Consider the following 19,579-nt stretch of genomic DNA (forward strand, 5'->3'; position numbering starts at 1 on the left):
AAGTAGTTGAGATGAAAACAAAGCTATTCAGAGTGGTTTGATGTGAAATGGTTGATTGTAGAGAAACTTACTGACTCATTTCTTTACAGTGGCTGTGATAGGAACCAGGGCTTTACAACAAACAGCTATTTTATTTACCATCCAAAATGACCAGTGATCTTACACGTCACGAGTTTTAGTGAGCAAGGAGCAACTTGTAGCGTAACTGCTGAAATCCGCTATTTTTTTAGTAGTAATTCAATTAATATTATTATACCTTTTTTTTATGTGTACTGTTTATTTATTGATTTTTTTTATTTATACAATGTTTTTATTTTTAATTGTAATATTATTATACTGTTTTATATATTTTTTATCACTATACTATTGTTTTTATATTAATTTTGTTTTTTATTATAGTAATTTTTAATTTGTAAATTTGAATTAATATTATACTACTTTTTCTGTTTTTTTTACGTTTTTAATTAAATTAATGGCTTAATTTGTACTATTTATTTATTTTTTATTTTAATATTATTACACTGTTTTTTTATAATTGTCATTTTTTATTATTACACTACTTTTCTTGTTTCTTTTTTACATTTTTTTAATTATACTATTTTGTATTTTTTAATTTCAGTTCATATTATTATACTTTTTTTTTATTAAATTAATGGCTTAATTTGTGCCATTAAATTTGTTTTTAAACAATCTACCTACATCATGTCTCTGTATGGCCTCATGCATGTAGGTTGCTACTGGCTACTTTCACCTGATGGCTAGTATTGCAGAAGGCAAAAAGTATGAAAAATGACAACATTATTAGAAAAAAACAAAGACAAGAATAAATGGTACCAAGAAGAAAAAGGAGTATTCAATCAAAAATATGAACTACATACAATACAAATTAAGTGATACTGGGGATGCTAACGCACCCCCAGGGGGATGTGAAGAGGCGCTAGTGCTTGAGGCTATGAAATTGCCCAGTTACTTTGCCATTTGGTCACAACATTCCCTGACAACAGCAAAACATAGAATGATCAGGTGCATCACACCCCCCTCGGCCCCCAAACTCCTGAGCTCCCCAGCTGGTCCATCATAACTATTATGGTCTGCGGTAATTAATCACAATTAATTGCTTTCGTCTTACTTCCTCAAATTTGACCCTAAAGAAAAAAAGCAGTTAAAAAAGCAGTGCATTTTGTTATTGCTATATAAGTGGACAAAAATAAGCTTGGTCAGAAAGTATTTAGTACTTTCAATTACTAAACATAAAACAATAAAATAATAATATAATCAAATTTATTTAATAACGCTGTTTTGCTTCTCAATGTAAAGTGTCCTTGGGTCTGTGAAAAGCATATAAATTTAACTTATTATTATTAATGTTATAAACCTTATCCACACTCTATCTATAGGTCTCCTGAAGGCACTGTCCAGCCTAGTCTGCCGAGGGTGTCCTTCAATGCTAATGTTACTGGGATCAGTGGTATTGCTACCATCAATGGTGTGTTTTGCTTGTGAATGATACTCTAGAGCTCGTGTGTCGAACACAAGTCAGGCCCACGGCACAATCTTATTCGGCCCGCGATGTTGTTTTAATTTTCTACTAATATTAGCTTGTTTTACCATGAGCTGCACTACAATTCCCAGCATGCACTGCAACATAATGTGTGCTCTGACCCCCTTCCTCCAACAGCAATACAGGCCAGCAGTTACACAAAAGAAAAGATGGTGTTCAAGCAAATAGGCAGTTTTGAGAACACAAAGAGGTTTAACAGTTATCTGAAGCTAAAGTAGCCTGTTGATTTACATAAAACAATTTGTTTTTATTTAAAATTATTTTTGAATAGTTCAGGCATTCAGTGCATGTTTTGCTGTTCCAGTTTTGGCATATTTTGAATAAACAATGGCCCGTGAAAATGAAACATAAAACACAGCTGGCCCACGGATTTTTAGAGTTGAGTTTGACACCCCTGTTCTAGAGGTAATGTACTTCAGTAATGAACAAATTCAACACATAGCAGAACAGTAGAAGCTGGAAATAACTTTGGTTTTATAAAGAGAGCCATCAATAGACACTGATACTTAAAAGCTGTATTTGAATAAGAGGGTTACAGTCACAGAGTCACAGAAACAGTTCGCGAGCAGCTGAGCTTCAGGCTGTAACTACGGCTGGTTTAAAGGAGGGCCAGTCTTGGAAAATAGATTAACAGCATTAAATCTGTACAGTAGCTGGAGTTCACTGAGAAGAGCAACCAAACGTTTTTTTCTTTTTTGTTTTTTTCTTTTTTGTTTTTTGCAGGTAAAAACACACAACCGAATGCATGTTTTTAAACTCTTTTCAAGACTTGTTCACAGGACTGTACATACTTTGGTATAGAGAGGAGATACAGTTTGTAATGAACACATTTGTTTTGATCAGGACTCTGTTGTGCCCTGAAAAGGTTTCCTCTCTGGAAGAAAAGAGCCCGTGCTCGTCTCTCTGACCTTCTACCTGTACCCTCTCTCTCTCTCTCTCTCTCTCTCTCTCTCTCTCTCTCTCTCTCACTCACTCACTGCTTTATCTCCTGAATGTCAGGGGCCTTTTTGTGGCGGCTTTGAGACGGGCAATGTGAGAATATCAGGGCAGTCAGGTTTCGCTCCTCTCTGGTTCCCTCTCTCCACTCCGGTTTCTCCTTGATCCTGTTTGCATTCTTCTCTCTCTTCATTTTATCAACCGTTTGATTCAGCTCCCTTGTTTTTCCTTTGCTCGTCACCCTTGTTACCCCACTTGGACGGTGCATCATACATGTAATTCTCATTTGTATGTACTTCATGAAGGACTGATATTTTGGCTATTTTTACTAACAACAACATTTTTATGTTATGAGTTAAAATATTTTTGCTATGTTGTTATGAATAATTGTTTAACGCATGTAGGAATGTTAAAAGGTGATTCGTACCTTATTGTCTGGTTGATTTATGAATGTGATTTATTTTATATTTTAGGTGTATGTGATTTAACATACTACCAGCTGACCTACAAAATGCTAAACTGCAAAAAAAAATATTTTTTTTAAATATATGAGATGCACTAACAGCTGCTTGAGTCCCAAATATTTTTGCTGCTCATGCATTTTATGAATACCTGATCAAGTAAATGAATGCCAAGATGAGATAAGTTGTCTGTATATGTGAATGACAACATCATCTCCTTCTCTCTCTCCTGTTTTCCTCCAGGGGACACTACACAGAGGATGAGATCAGCTCAGTATCCGACCCCCGCGGAGCTGGATGCTTATGCTAAAAAGGTCGCCAACAGCCCCCTCACAATCAAGATCTTCCCCAACAGCGTCAAGGTCCCGCAGCGCAACCACGTGCGCCGCACCGTCAACGGCCTGGACACGGGCGGCCCGCGCTACAGTCCCTACCCCCCTTCCCAGCCCACAGCCAAGGCCGGCCTCCTAGCCATCGTCAAGGCGCCCATCGCCAAGGGCGTCATCAAGGACTTTGCCGGCACGAGGGCACGTCTGCACCCCGAGGCCATGATGAGCGCCCCCGGAGGCCCTTATGCTCCTGCGGGTGCCAGCACTTTAACCCTCCACCATGGGCCGCAGCCGCTCCCCAGAGTGCCCACCCAGGTTCAGCAGGGGCTCCCCCAACACACACAGACTCTCCAGCCTCTCCAGCAGCCGCAGCCTCAGCCTCAGCAGCAGCAACAGACTGGAGGACCACATCAGGGGTGGGCAGTTACTTTCTGTTTCTTTAGTTATACACAGTGTGATTCTGCTCATTATTGCAGTAAACATTTGGAGCTGGATAGCAGCGAAATCCACCACAAACAAGGATACCGCCCCTAAAAGCCGCATCCAAGTTCCTCTAGTTGTTGTTGAAATCCAGAATACAATCAATATTGCAAGCCAAACAAGCTAGCTAGCAAAATGCTATTGATAGCTAATGGAGCTGTTTTTCTGGGTAAGATTTTTATTTTTACCACATGTAATGCGTTCTCATCTACATTTTTTTGCGGGGACGTTTCAGCAGCAGGCCCAGTGCTACAACTCAATCAAGAGTGGAGCAGCTGAAAACCATGAAAGGGCTGTGTGGGGCAGGGGCTGTGCAGTTTTTCCACGTGCTGAAAAAAACAGAAAGAAACAAAAACGCACATTATTCAGGAGAGAATCAACAGGAGAGCCATATTTTACAGCAAATCACCAATCATTTACCCTTTTAGGAAATCTTTGGATAGTCCACTATAGTCCCCTATAGATTATCTACAGATGTTCAAATTGTTAGCAAACTATCTGTTGAAACTTAGTTGATTCTAAGCAGTGGTGGGGTTAGGGTTAGGATTTAGACCAGGGCTAGGGCTAGGACCAGGGTGAGGGTTGGGTTTAGGTTTTGGGTTGAGGTTAGGGTTAGGATTAGAGCCAGAAATTTATGGTCAATTTAGTAGATATTTAGTTAAATGTAACTAGAAAGTAAATTACGTATCTACAAAGCATCCAAATAAAGTGTTACCCATTCTCACAATGCAGCCAATACAGGGTGATGCATTCAAACCCTACTGTATTAATCAGTGTAGCCTTTTATACCAAGGTTTACCGCCTGCCACTATATTGGCCTACTAAATGACCCCTAACACATGGCCTGCTTTTTATCCATGCTAGCTTATGTTGCATCCAACAGGTTTGTTGTGTATCAGACAATGTTGACCCCCTATTTTGAGCTCTGCTGTTACAAGGAGTTGGATTGGTTTAGAAATTTTACTCTCAGTAAACAAATGCAGCAACTATTAACATTCCTTTTAAAGACATGTTGCACTGTGCTTTTGCATTATATTTAGAAATGGCACATCACTTTTTTCTTTCTGCTACCAACATTTGAAACCTTGAGCATCGGCTGATATTGATCCAATATTTTTTAGCTTTTCTTTTCTTTAAAACTACTAAGCTTTTAAAATGGGCTGTTTTAAAAGGAAGGATTTCAGTCAGTATGAGTATCTAAAAGTAGGCTGTCAAACTCACGTCTGCTCAATCAGCTGAGCTCAAATCACATTGTTTCAATGCCATGCAAGGCAAGTACTTCACTCAGGGCGGTCAAATCTGTGCTGGTTTCTAGAAAACTTTCATAAATAAACGCGTGCATGTAAATACTCCTGTGCATTCAAGCATTCACTATTTTAATGAAGTTTCTCGCAAGTGTCTCATAAATTATGTAATTTTTTACAGTATCTCCTAATGTATGTATGTGATTTACAGTTTTTGATTACTTGCTGTTGTAGTTTGCTTTCTTTGAGAGTAATAAAGTTTAATCTATCCATTTTTCCCAGGCATCACCCCCCTTCCGCTATGCCTCAGCACCCCCAGGGCATGGGCAGGACGCAGCCTCTCTCGCACCCCCCTGCCCTGGCTCACCCAGGTCCACAGCCCCCTCCTGCTCTCCTGCTCCAACAGCAGCAGCAGCAGCACCTCCAGCAGCCTCCTCCAGGCCTGCAGGGCGGCGCCAGGAAGCTCCCGGATGCCGACGCCCCTCCCAACGTGACCGTGTCTACCTCAACCATTCCGCTTTCCATGGCCGGGGCCCTGCACCAGGGCCGGCAGGCCGACCTGAGCAGCATAGTGCACCAGATCAACCAGTTCTGCCAGGCCCGGGCTCAAGGCGCCGGCGCCACGTCCGTGTGCGAGGGCCAGATTGCTAATCCCAGCCCCATAAGCCGGAACCTGCTCATCAATGCTAGCTCCCGGGTGTCCATGCACGGTGGGCACCCCAGTGCCCTTATGCACCCTTCGTGCACCGTGGGACCCCTGGACAAAGCAGCTGCTCCGGCCCCAGTGGGCAGTGCACCCCCACACAACATGGGCGCCATGAACCGGATACCTTTGTATCACAATGATATGAAGCAGCAGCAGCATCCGCAGCCTATACAGCACCAACAGCAGCATCAGAACCATCAACAGCACCCAGGCCGGCACCAACAGCAACAGCAACAGATGAGGTCATGGAACCAGCATCAGCTAACCCACCTGCAGCACATTTCCGACGGGGTTGGGCACCCTTGCAAGCCTCCTCAACGGGACCCTCCTGGCTTCCCCTGCAAGGGCATGAGCTACCCCACGGAGCTGTGCATGGGGCAGCCTTACGCCCTCAAACCCCCCATAGATAAGCCAACCCCCTCGCCGCCAGTCGTAAACAACAACAACGGCATGGCGCACTACACCAACGGGCAGTACTACCACCAGCCGCCAGTGTGGGGCAGCATCTTGCCCACGCCCAACAGCGACAGCTCGGGATCGCAGGAGCTGCCCGTGCCATTCCACGGCGCCGCAGGCAACGGCACGGGCAGCACCAACCCCGCCCCAGGAGGGGTGGACTGCGCCCCCACGGGAGGAACGGCCCATTACCGCCCGGCGGCGGGGGTGGCGGTGGTTGCGGGGCAGACTAATCTGATGCAAACGGCGGATTACATGGGAGGGGACTTCCAGACGCCCTGCTTCCGAGATCAAAATCTGGGCCTAATGGGGAAGATGCACAGGCCGCCCCCCATAGGCAGGGTGGTGGCCCCCCCTTCCGAGGCCCATGGCCAGCACCCAGGGTACAGATAAGCTTCGATTTAAATTAAAAAAAACAAAAAAGACAGGCTCTGCTCCACTGTCTCTGTCCACTGCAGATAGCCACATACTCTGACATACTCTGACATACTCTACACTCTACTCTCAGTCTGTCTTAATGCAGATACTACTTAACATGAGGAAGAAGCATTAATACACATTCACATCACAGGTTCAGTTAAAAACAGGAAAACAACAGCATCACTGATGTTAAAAAACAAAGTACTCAAGCAAACACATCTAACAAAGAGCAGTGTTTCCGCTATTGTTTTTTTCTTTTAATCATCAGTCTTGCAAGTGATCAATTTTTTTAAAGGAGTGCTTTAATTGGGCACCTTTAAGGGATTGTGTTCAATGGTCCCTCAGTTTTTTTGTTTTTTTTCCTTTACTTCCTTCCACGGAATCTTCTGTAGCATACAAATACAATCTGAACTGGGCTAAAGACATCCTCCAAACGTCTTAAGCTTCGTCTCTTTTTTCCGTGAATAACCGACACCTTTTCATGCCAGAGCTTTACGATTCAGCCAGGCAAGCTCAATAATGCATCAGGATGTTTTCTTTTTCTTTTCTTTCTTTTTTTATTTAAGGATGTGTCCTGCGCAGGAATAAATCTAGTTTCTAAAGATCCTTTGGAGACATAACATGGCTCCTGTTCAGAGGCAGCCCTGGTTTCTTTTTCTTCTGAAATAAGCATACTTATTTATTTGTGGAAAGGGATGCCACGTTGGAATCTACATGTTAGACTGGCTGAAGTACAGTACTGTGCAAAAGTCAGAGACCACCCATCATTTATATAATTTCTAGTCAAAATAGCCATTCAATACAAGTTATTCATTTTTTTGCACTTGTATAGATAAGGAAAAACAGGGTTACCAAAACTGGAGTTCAGATAGATACAGAGAAAATGGGACAACCGTGTAAGGCCTGGTAGATCATCAAAACTCACCATCATCATCTGTCAATATCAGATAAACAGTAATTAGAGCTTTCGTCTTTGAGAGAGAGGAGAAAATCAAGCTCCACTCTTGCTTTATATGAAAACATCCACAGGTGTTTCTGTCCATCCTTCCACTGTGAGAAGACAACTCAGTGCTATGGGTCTGAAAGGATGTGTAGCTGTAAAGAAAGAAGCTCTTACTGAGAAAAGGAGACAGACACATCAAACAAAGTAGCTACTAGTGTTCTCAGAACAATGGACTGACCACCCCAGAGTCCAGACCTCAACATCACTGAATGTGTTTGGGATTATTTGGATCATGAGAAGCAGAAAATGCAACCAACTTCTAAGACTGAACTTTGTAGGTGTGGAAAACGTCCCTGTAATTAGTCTCCTGAAAAGAGTGGAAGCTCTAATAAAGGCAAAAAGTGATCATTCCAAAATCTGCAGAGCTCTGCTGGTGACATCTTGTATAAATAAAATTAATGCGTGGCCATGCTGTATTAACATGTGGGAACAAGATCTTAACGCATGGTCACTTAGTAAGGCGTGGGAATGAGATAATCAAGTCGTGGCTACGACTTAGTAAGGCACAGGAACGAGATCATGTGGTCAAAGCTTAATCATCTCATTCCCATGCCCTGCTAAGTTTTGGCCACGCATTAGGATCTTGTTCCCATGCCTTGCTAAGTCGTGGCCACAACTTAAATATCTCATTCCCACGGCTTACTAAGTCATAGCCATGCGTTATTTTTATTTATGGGATGTCACCAGCAGGGCTCCGTAAAAATGTACTGAAAATCTGATATTATATTTAGTAGTTGTTGAGGCTTTTGTGTTTCTATTAAATATCCGAACTTCTACTTAGAGGCCGTTTTAACTGGGAATGAAATAAATAACGGAATAGTCTCAGACTTTAGCACAGCACTGCACGTCCAACCAGGTTGTATCCGTGGCTAATTGAGTCGCTTGTTCAGCTTGATCCGAGTGGGGAGCAGAATTTGTCACGTCTCTCTTTTAGTCAAAAGTGCTGTGACAAATCAGGGGCCCGTTCACATCTCGAGTCACTTAGATGGATGAAGTCGGCAGCACGATTGTGGATTTTAGTGATCTTAAGAAGCCATTCTGAGGCTGAATTTAAAAAGCAAAAAGCTAAGAGGAGATACTGAGGTTCATGGGGTGCCATTGTACTTCACTTTCTTAAGATATGAAAACTTATTACTTGAATTCTAGGGGTGGGCTTTTCTCTCTCATTAGATGGTTTGTGATAAAGTTAGCAGGACTAAACTTACTACTGGAGAAGATTGTGTATGGTGGATTGTTACTAATACCATTTAGAGACTAACTATGAACCAAAAGTGAGATTAAGATGATTTGATCCTGCGTTTTTCTCATGTATCTGTTGGAATAACTTCAGTTAGGAGTTGCTACTGATACTCTAACGACGTGCTTGAATAGACCAAATTGATCACTTGCAAGATCGCTTGTGGGTAAATCAAGGAGGACGTGTTTTTTTTTTTTTGTTTTGTTTTTTTTATTGTCAAAGGTGAAACAGCAGATGAATTGTTTATTTTATTGTACACACTGGCTAATCTGCTATACTACTGTAACTCTAAGAAGTGTAATGATTGTGTGAATGGTGGATACCCGTGGGTATGGTTACCAAGGACTTTTTTTGTGGATGAACGAGTGCGCGTGAATGAGTGAACGAATGAATCGGTGGCCTGGTTTCGTTTGAGTGCGCGTGTGCGTTCGTGGGTGGATTGGCCCACACCCACTCTCTGCTTGCCTCCCTCTGGAACAGCCCTTATAAAGCCTTAAGTATTTGGTCCTTGGACTTTCCTTTGAAAACAAGCATGGTTATTATGAAACCTATAATAATGATGATAATTATGAAAACGATGACAAATAGACTATAAAGGAACAGCAATTTTTTTTCCTTGTTTATTTTTATTAACTAAAGCTTTTGTTGAATAGAAAAGCAATTCCTTAGAATTACTTTACAACGAAAATGAAGAAAAAAAATAATATTTTATCGTAATTATGTTTTATAGCTATGTGTAGTTCTGGGCTGTAACAAAAAAAATCTTTTTATTCCGAGTTTCAAAGCTTCAGTTTTGCAATTTGTGACTATTTATAATTATGAACTTGATTTTTTTTCCTTGTTATTTAAATCTTTTTTTTTCCTTGTTTTTTTGCTATAGCTGTGAAATGGAGGAAGGCTCTAGAAAGCCTTTCTCATATCTGTCACTCTGTGGCTGTTGAATGAATGAGCGGAAAACTACAGAGTGTGTGAGAGTTGTGCTACTCTTTTTGTAATATTGTAATAATAAAATAAAGTTCTAATTTATGCTTTAAAACTCGCCTCCACTTTATTATACCAGCTTTGTGCCCCTTTGACCTTTTCTGCTGTTTCTGATTCAGCTTAGTTTTGCATTAAGCACCGCTGAATAAGCCAAGTGACCTCTTGACTTGTTATTGCAACTCTTCTGGCTTAAATCTCAGGCCACACACTCTTTTGAAATGACTATGATAAGGCTCACTGTAGGGCTGTACGATAACTCATTTTTATTGTCACTGTGATATGAGTTTCCTCGATATACACATTGATAAGGGCTGCAATGACTTAATGGATCAAATCAGCTCACATGCAGGGTTACAGTGACATAATTAGACGGGCAGGAAAGCAATGTTAGAATCACTAAGCGCTTCCCTTAGTGCTTTTGAACCATGCTCTGGTGTGGACTTAACCATTTGGCTAAACAGCCAATTATGACACATACACAGCACAAAAACTACTCTATCCTGAACTATTAGCCTGTAAAAATACAGAAATAAACATATACAGCAGTATTGACTACTGTCACAACTACCCTGCATTACTTTAATGATGTATGTATTTGTGTATGTCATTGCTGTTGGGACAAAACCTTGTATCTCCATTTTTGACATTTTATATTTTTTGACATTATTTTAAGGCAATTGCCCTTTATGTTGTGTCAAACATAAGGTCCAAAATGACTCAGAAAAAAATATTTCTCCATTTAAGTTGAGAACTTTTTTCCTTGTTTTGTTTGCATTATTTATATATATATATATATATATATATATATATATATATATATAATGCAAACAATATATATCACTGCTGTCGGAACAAAACATTTAATCTCAAAAATGGTAACTTTACAGGAGAAGCAAAAACCATACTTTATTTTTAATGTAAGTCTATGGAACCAGACTTTTATCTAAGTCATTTTGAGCCATTTGTTTTGGTCCATTCATCATGAAATTTATATACAATGTAAAGGCCAACAGGCATTTTCAAACTATGCCAAAAACTGAAAAAAGGTTTTGTTCTGACAGCAGCGATAGATAGATAGATAGATAGATAGATAGATAGATAGATAGATAGATAGATAGATAGCTTTTTTGCTATTTGCTTAAAGAAGACATTAGTTACATATCTGTCTACAGAGCAAAAGAAAAAGTGTACTAGCAACAGTCAGAACACTTGTAATCATAACTTCTCATAGGTTCTCGTAGGCATCATGATCTCCAACAGCTTAGTAAAATATCGCATTGCATGTCCGTATCATGCAGACGTAGCTCAGAGTCATGCTCTGTAACAGGAGTCTGAGGCTGCTGCACAGAGAACGGGCCTATTTTGAGTCCCTGAAAATCTACTTATAATAGTTGCCCCTATTACAAGTTAGTGTAAACAGGGAAATGAGAGAGAAGTTATGTACACATATCTAACTCATTTTACTGTGCTTGAACACACCCAAACTTGTTTTTCATTGCTGTTTTCAACACACCCTTGTCAATTTCCCTTCATACACTTCCAAGTTGTATCAGCTATGTCAGTCGTGAGTGGAGACAGACAGAGGAGGAGGCTTTAGGGAGCAGATTGACTCAATAAGAACGCACTCGCACTTGTATATTACAACATATCCATTTGAAAGCCAATTCCTGATACGCTCAGTTTCCTTCAAACTGCACAGAACTGAAATGGAAGGAGGACAAAACCAAACTAATGTTAATGCAAATAAGATTTGCTAAAAAACTAGCTGGCAGAGTAAAGTAACGGTTAGTTCAGCTGTTATGTATAGATTAAAGAGGCATTCTGTCCAAAATGAAGAGTATAACCATCACATGAACCATCCTGTGAACATGCCTACTCTTATCCTACAGCTGTGCCGCAGTAGTCTAGGATGAGTTTTTCCATTTTAAAGATGAGGGAAAACCCCCTTCTGATGATGTATCTTAAAGGTGGGAGGACCTACAAGCACTTGGATGTGTGTATGGGCAAGCTGCTTTGATTGTTTCTTTTCATGCTAGCTGGCTACTGCAGAAGGAAGCCAGATAGCTAATGTTATTGCTTAGAAGCTGACATACTGGAAGATAACATATTACATGCTAATTTTAGGCCCCTTTAGTTGTGTTAGTTGCCCATCTAAAAGTATTTTAATAAAACAGCATTATAAAACAGAAAATGCTGCTGGTCTTGAATCACATAAATAGTTTATGGTGTTTGGCTCAAATAATGCACAAAAAAGTTTTTATTTCCCAGGTTGTTTCAACTCCTATGCATGCGCATCTCTTCACAACAGTTACTTTTTTCCCCACTTGTCTTACCAAGTTGGCCAGCTCTATTCACACCAAGTATGATGAAAAAAATAAACAGTTTTTAACGCAGTGGAACCTTCACATCAAGTCCAATATGTTTTTTTTTAACACTAGTTTGCACTGCTTCCCAGGCATGAACAGAATTAACACTTAGATAAACAATCAAACAACTGTAAAACTGCTATAAACAGTCGCTATGCTGTACTAAGGAACTCACTGCCATTCCCCAGCCTTTCAGCTATGGTCTGCCATGTATTTTGACTATACATATAGACTATAAAATGCACATTTTTATAGCCAATATGTTGCTTGTTGTTTTAATCTATATTAATGGCAAGATGAGCTGGGTCATTCTTCATTTGAAATGGGAATTCGAGTGGATACATTTTTAAAAAGCAATTTCTTTCAACCCCAAACTAAATAATCTTAATATGTCTCCTATTTTTCCTCCTTAATAATCTCCTGTTATCATATCTGCAAAAAGGAGAGCTTAATTCCAAACATAGTTTACAGTCTCTGGTGTTGTATGAATATGGTGTAACACCAGTGACTGTGACTCCAGTGACATTCTGGTTAAAACTGAGGATTTTGTAAATTGGCTGACTCAGTGGCGGTCAGGTGACCTTGTGCAACTATTCAGTAATAAAAATGATATTTGCCATTATTTTGCCAAAATTTTAATTACCGAGCCATTACAGCACATAACACCAGTGACACATAGAAGTTATGAGCTGCCTGATAAACACAATTATTAAGAAATGAATGAAATATAATAAGCAAGTGTGACTCACCTTCTCATACCTTAGGATGCTTCTTCTCTGATGGGCCTCAGAGAAGCAGTTTCATAGAGCTGAAAATACTATGTTAAACTGTAACATAAGAGTCCTGATGACACCAGTAACCAAAATGAATTTTTTAAATAAAATACATATTTTTAAAATGTAGTATCATGTTAATGATATAAAAAAGTAAACTTCATACAAATTCCTAAGTTAAACCTCTTAAAAATACTGTTTTATATTAAAAATGGTTTCTCAAATGTTGAAAATTGGTTTTGTGTCGAGCTGTTTTACAGATGCAGAGCGACTTCGAAACAGGATAAAAAAGACAAATCAGAGAATCATAAGGGAAAAGTATTATTTAATATTAGGTCAACTGTGTGAATGTACATACTGACTTTTGGAGCTGTGCCTAATATTTTAAGCTTCTTTTTAAGCCCTGCAACCTTTGTGACACGGTTTCCCACTCGAAGGGAAAATGACCGAGCTATTCTGCCGCCACACTGATTCACATTTGTTTCTTCTGCAGCCATGATGGCAGAGCTCTGATTGGTCAGCCTAATATTTAATGCATTAATTCAACACAGAAAATCAAGCTGGCTTCAATCAAAAAATGTAGTCTATCAATATGCCTGCATCAATATGTGTTCATTTTCAACTTGACCTGCTGGGTGGACAGGCCTTAAAATGAAGCCGTTGTTTGGTGCATTTTATGATACTCATAGAAACCATAACCTACGTAAAAATCCTTGATTTGTTTATTATGCTGCGGTCTAACAATTCATGTTATTCTCAAAATGCTCTATTCTGAGTATGCTATTTAAATTCATATGCACTAATGTTTGGGAACACTACCAGTGGCAGCCATGGTTCTACGCACTAGCTAAGGGTTTTAGTTTGGTAGGCTTACCCAGATTGCAGCTGTTGACCCAATCTCCTCCAAGAGCTCATACAGCAAGCTGATGAAAAGCAGGCTAATGGAATGGCCTTAAGATGGTGATGGCGTTGCTCCCATGAGAAAACGGTGAGGGCAAGTCAGCGAGGGCACATACAAACAATACTGAAACAAGAACAAAGAGTCTTAGTGCTGCAGTCTGAAGACCGCATGAGTAAAACAGTAGCATGAAAACTGGCTGCTCAACTCTTTTCATGGCTCCAGTGCAGAACCTGGAGAAAGGCTGTTTTTACTGGAAGTAGCTGTTTTCATCCACTTCGTATTACACTGCTCTTGGCCAGGAGTAGCTAGTTAGTATTAATGAGGACTAATTAGCCATCTGTAATGATGAAGAACTGTGGTGCCACCGCTGACTCTCATGGGTACTGTACTCTCTAAGGACTGCGGCGTACTGAACGCTATCACCTGTGTCTCTTTGTCCCTTCCGGCTCTTTAAGTAGGCCATTTTCATGCTAGGGACGGATGATACCGCTACTTTTCCTTAAACAAAAAGTGTTCTTGTTGTACGTAAAATGGGGTTCTTTGCTATTTCTGCAATGATTATTTTGTACAAACTAGTAAATCTGGACATTTTAAAAAATGCATTAATATGAAACAGTAAAGCAATAGGCTGGGGGTTACTGCAGTTCATCATGGAAGGGTGTTCTTAGGGGTGTTAAACCTTCCCGCAATAAAATCGCAGTAACCACTGCCTCAAGTGTCTTATTGCTTTTATAAAACAGCGGCCAACATAAAATATGATAAAATACATAACTTTTCAGAAAATAATTTATTTTTAATAATAATCGACAATATTCCGCCAAGAAGTGTTGTTCCTTTAGAGTACGGTATCATTGCCAAGCAACCAAGGACCGCTCAAGGAGGAGAATGTTCGGTCGCCCGTCGCTGTGTACTGCGGTCAGTTCATGAATTTTTGGAAGTTTTTGTCATATAAGAATGAACATATGGTAACTCAGCACTGTTTAATGCAAAAAACGTTCACTTTCTAAGTACTTTTTGGTCACCAAATTACCACCGCGAGTCATATTTAGCACCAATCCAGCGGCGTCCCTCTTCTCATGCTGGGGCTGAATCTCAAATGGCTCCTTGCTCCCTACATAGTGCACTACGTAGGAATTTAAATACTGGATCCTGCTCCCCAAAGGTGCCAAATACAGAAAAGAAATAGTAATTTAGGACGCAGTCACATCCACATATTTGGTTGCAGAGGCTAGAATTTCTAAACTTCCATAGCTAGCACATTCTTTAGGGAGTACGGAGCCGTTTGGGATTCAGCCTGGGTTTGATGCTACTTCTGACTGAAACACAAACATTTGAAGCATGTAAGCCATTTAAGTGACATTTTCAGACTTTTATACTGCCGTTTTACAGTTAATCATACTGTAAGTACTTTAATTCAAGCCTGTAATATTAATGATGGAGTTGTTTAGGCTGTTAGCTAGCTATCTTTTAGCCTGTTGGCTACTTGACCAGCCTAGTTCTAACTAGTTAGTTGAGAACATAGGTCACCAGCCCCTCAGTGGTCCATGCAAGGAACATGTCAGAGATTATTCCATTAACAGCACAAGGGTTTTTTATGCTATGGCGCAGTGATACAGGGTTCAGTTGCTGTGAGGCGGTCATAGAAGTGGTAAATCGTGGATTTTACAACGGCTTCAAACGCGGCTCAGCCAATCAGATTTCAGGACCGGAACTATCCGTTTTATAAATCTCCTTATATGACTGGTCAGTGGAATGAAATAACTGGACTGTATGTGCCTGTGTGTGAGAAGCAGTGGGAGATGGTGGGAGGAAAAGCCGTTCCTACCTACAGGGTTGAGCAAAATACTTTTAGCATGCATTTAGCATTAATTTAAAATACATATACATTACAGTACAAGTGAAAAACTTGTATAATTTTTATTTCCTTCACATTGTTCCTCGCTGTTACCGGTTGGCAGCTTTCTTCTTGTAAAATTCTCAACATAACTTTGGCTGCTGCTCCAGTGCTGCTCTCATAATCCCGCTGCCCTCTCATGACCTAAGACAACATTCTGCCACATCCCAATAACAAAATCTTGCTAATTTGAGTGTAAAGTGAGTAGGTATGTGATTTTTAGTTAATATCATGTGTGTAAATTGCCAAAAAATGCACAAATCCAGTACAACCACAGTGCTGAGCACTAATCACTCGTGGATATGTGCACCACTGAGGAGTCAGGAGTTCAGTTCAGTCATCCCTCAAAGGAGTTTAGTAACAGAGGCATTCAACTGTTCAGACGTCTGGTTCCTATCACCACCACTGTGAACAATTCTGACTGTACGTTTCTCTAGAACAGAGCATTTCACACCAAACCACTCCGAGTGGCTTTGTTTACATCTTCAGGGTGTGATTATGCAGAACTTTTGAAAAAGCGGTGGAATTCCCCTTTAAAGCGGAGGGTAACATTAGAGTGGCGCTGCGGTGGTGGTTTCCTCGGTAATCTATTAATGCGTGCTTTGAGTAAAAGCCTTCATAATGCAGTGTAATTAAGGCAGGGTCAGGCTGTGTAGTCCATTAGATGTCTTGTTATTATTAAGTGCGAGCGTATGAGACACAGTCTCACACAGTAATGTCTCCCATAATGAGACGATTCCCTCGCAGAAGATTTCGAGAAGTGACCCGAGTCGAGGCGCAGGCTATTTAATCTCTAATGGAGGTCTGAGAAAGCACACCACGCTGTCAACAAGCAGGGAGGGAGGGGGGGGCTCTCTCTCTCTCTCTCTCTCTCTCATTCAGTCTCTCCTTCTGTTTCTTTCTTTGTGTTCCTCTCTCATTCTGTCTCATTCTCTTTTTCACTCTCTCATTCTTTGTTTCTTTCTCATTCTGTCTGTTTCTCTCTCATTATGTCTTTCTCCTTCTTATTCTGTCTTTCTGTTTCTCATTCTGTCTGTTTCTCTCTGTCTCTCTTTCATTCTGTCTCTCATTCTTTCTGTCTCTCTTTTTGTTTTTCTCTCATTCTATTTCTGTCTCTCTCATTCTGTCTCTCTGTTTCTCATTCTGTCTCTGTTTCTCTCTCATTATGTCTCTTTCTCCTTCTTATTCTGTCTCTTTTTCAGTTTCTCATTCTGTCTGTTTCTCTCTGTCTCTCATTCTTTTTCAGTCTCTCTTTTTGTTTTTCTCTCATTCTGTCTCGGTTTCTCTCTCATTGTCTCTTTCTGTTTCTCTCATTCTGCCTCTTTGTCTCTCTCTCCTTCTGTATGTTTCTGTCTCATTCTCTTTAATTCTCTTTCTGTTTCTCTGGCATTGTCTCTCATTCTGTTTCTTTCTATTTCTCTCTCACTCTGCCTCTCTTTTTCTCTCTCATTCTTTCTGTTTCTCATTGTTTGTCTCTTTCTGCCTCACTTTGTTTCTGTCTGTCTTTCCGTCTCATTCTCTCTCTCTTATTATGTGTCTCTTTCCCTCCTATTCTGTTTCACTCTCGTTCTCCCTCTTTCTCTCTCTCTGTTATTTGGTTTCTCTCTAATTTTGACTCACTCATTCTCATTCTCTCTGTTTCTCACGCTCTCTCATTCTGTCTCTCTTTTTGTTTCTCATTCTGCCTGTTTGTCTCTCTCTCATTCTGCCTCTCTGTTTCTCTCTCATTCTCTTGCTGTTTCACTCATTTTCTGTTTCTCTCATTGTTTCAGTCTCATTCTGCCTCTCTTTGTTTCTCTGTCTCTTTCTGTCTCTCTCTTATTCTGTTTCTCTGTCTGTTATTTGGTTTCTCTCTAATTTTGACTCTCACTCTCATTCTCATTCTCATTCTCTCTGTTTCTCTCTCTCTCTCTGTTCTCGCTCTCTCTCTCTCTCTCTCTCTCTCTCTGTGACAGCTGGCGCACAAATGGATGACTGCCTCTGTGGTTATTCAGCAGGGGCCGCGCATCAAACGCGCGGGGCGGCGGGAAGCAGCGCAGACGGGGCGGCTCTGAAAGGCTCGTGCGGGCAGGTCGGCGCGGATTTGAGGCGTCTGGCGCGGATGGAAATTGGAGTTATATAAAGAGGGCACAGCAGGACGCGCTCTGTCCAGCGAGCGGGAAAAACCCACAGCGGCCGGTGTGGAGGCGCCGTGACCACCACTCAACTGACCGGGGGTTTTAATGAGAAGCGCGTGCTACTGCTGCACTGTAACGAGTCCAGTTCACTTTAAAACTGCATTCAAAACAGCTGTTATACGGCGCTCTTACATCACTGTGAAATGCACAACACTCACAGCTAGTATCCAGAGCTGGAGCCGAGGGAGGACAAAGGTGACCAGTGCCATCTCGGAATGAAGAAGCATGGCCAGAGATCTGACCGCCCCAGTTAGGGAAAGTGAGACAGTCAGTCTTCAGGGTAGTTAAGTCAGTTATGAGAGTCTGATGACGCTGAACTTCATAATTATCGTGCTGTGATTGGCTAATTTACTCAGTAAACAGGCGAGTGAACGTGCACAACGTCCTGAATGTATCCCTCCGCCATGAATGGATTAAAACAAAAGGATTAAAGTGCATTTCAGGCTTAAACTTTATCACAGAACTATCATAAAATAGTGTGACAGACATCAGACAGCATATATCTACACACTGCTGAAAAAAACTTTGTGTTTCTATTAGTTCCTGATGGTTTTTTAATGGGTTGATATCACAGTGTAAAGGATCCTAATGGTTTAACAGGTGACCAAAAGCTGATTCCAAATGCATTTGATGGTTTCCCTCTTAGAGGCATTCAACTTTTCAGACGTCTGGTTCCTATCACCACCTCAGTGAACGACTCTGACTCAGGAAAAAAGGGTTTATCTAGTGACTATTTTGTCTCATGACGCCCTGCATATCCCTCCGCCACGAGTGCGTTTTAAAAAATTACCCTATAGACTAAAATCTGCTTTCAAAAGTATCATAAACAATATCTTAGGCCTCAGGCAGTGTATTCAGAACACTGAACCATTTTCTGCGAGGGAGCTTTCAGAGGCATTAAACTCTTCAGACGTCTGGTTCCTATCACCACCACTGAACGATTCTGACTCGAGGTTTCTCCAACCATTCTGAATGACTTTTCTTTCGCTTTAACCATGTAGAAAAATAACTATGCACGTATTTATAGTCAAAAATACTGCCCTTTTTTGGACTGGATGAAATTAGCGTCAGAAAAGCTCAGAGAGTCGAAGGAAACTTCCTTTATTCTTTCTCCCACTCACTCTGGGTCTTTCACAGCTTCCTCGGTCCTCTCTCTCTGCCCAGTGAGTGAGGCCGCCCCCCGCCGCGCCGCAAGAGGGCAGCACAGCCGAACCAAAGAACAACACAGAGCAGCATTCTGAATAATGTTTAATAACCACTAGAATCACAATTGTACAAAGTGCATGATACAAAATACAAACACCATACAAGCATAACGTTACTGTTCAGTGTATGTTTAGTCTCTAATTCTAATTCAAGTTAAATAACCAGTTTCTCTCTCATTCTTCCATTTCTGGTTGCAGAGCTTGTTACTGTCCCATTTTAAACCAGGAAGCATGTATTTTCCTGTTCCAGGAGATTACCAAAGCTGGTTTAAGAGGAGACTGGCCTCTTCCTATGTCCCATTATGTCAAAAATATGACTGCCAAACACCAGAGGGCGCCCACGAGCGAGTCCTCAATGGAGGACAGCTTGAAAATGAAAAGTTAAAATAGTTTCTAACCACTTGCCCATAACTTTCCTTTAATTTTAGAAAGCAGAAGGACGTATTTCA

General features: G+C 40.8%; 1 protein-coding gene across 3 annotated transcripts in view; it reads left to right on the top strand.

Annotated features, from left to right (window-relative positions):
* Positions 1 to 9,869, top strand: part of fam222ba (family with sequence similarity 222 member Ba) — a 108,410-nt gene extending 98,541 nt beyond the window's left edge. For all 3 annotated transcript variants that reach the window (XM_036580544.1, XM_036580545.1, XM_036580546.1), the window contains exons 3-4: positions 3,202 to 3,703; positions 5,294 to 9,869. In XM_036580544.1, coding sequence (XP_036436437.1) covers positions 3,202 to 3,703; positions 5,294 to 6,566 — 1,775 coding nt within the window. In that variant the 3' untranslated portion in view covers positions 6,567 to 9,869. The remainder of the gene's footprint in view (positions 1 to 3,201; positions 3,704 to 5,293) is intronic.
* Positions 9,870 to 19,579: the final 9,710 nt, after the last annotated feature.

The sequence above is a fragment of the Colossoma macropomum genome, unplaced genomic scaffold (assembly GCF_904425465.1).
Source record: "Colossoma macropomum unplaced genomic scaffold, Colossoma_macropomum, whole genome shotgun sequence".
Classification (NCBI taxonomy): Eukaryota; Metazoa; Chordata; class Actinopteri; order Characiformes; family Serrasalmidae; genus Colossoma; species Colossoma macropomum.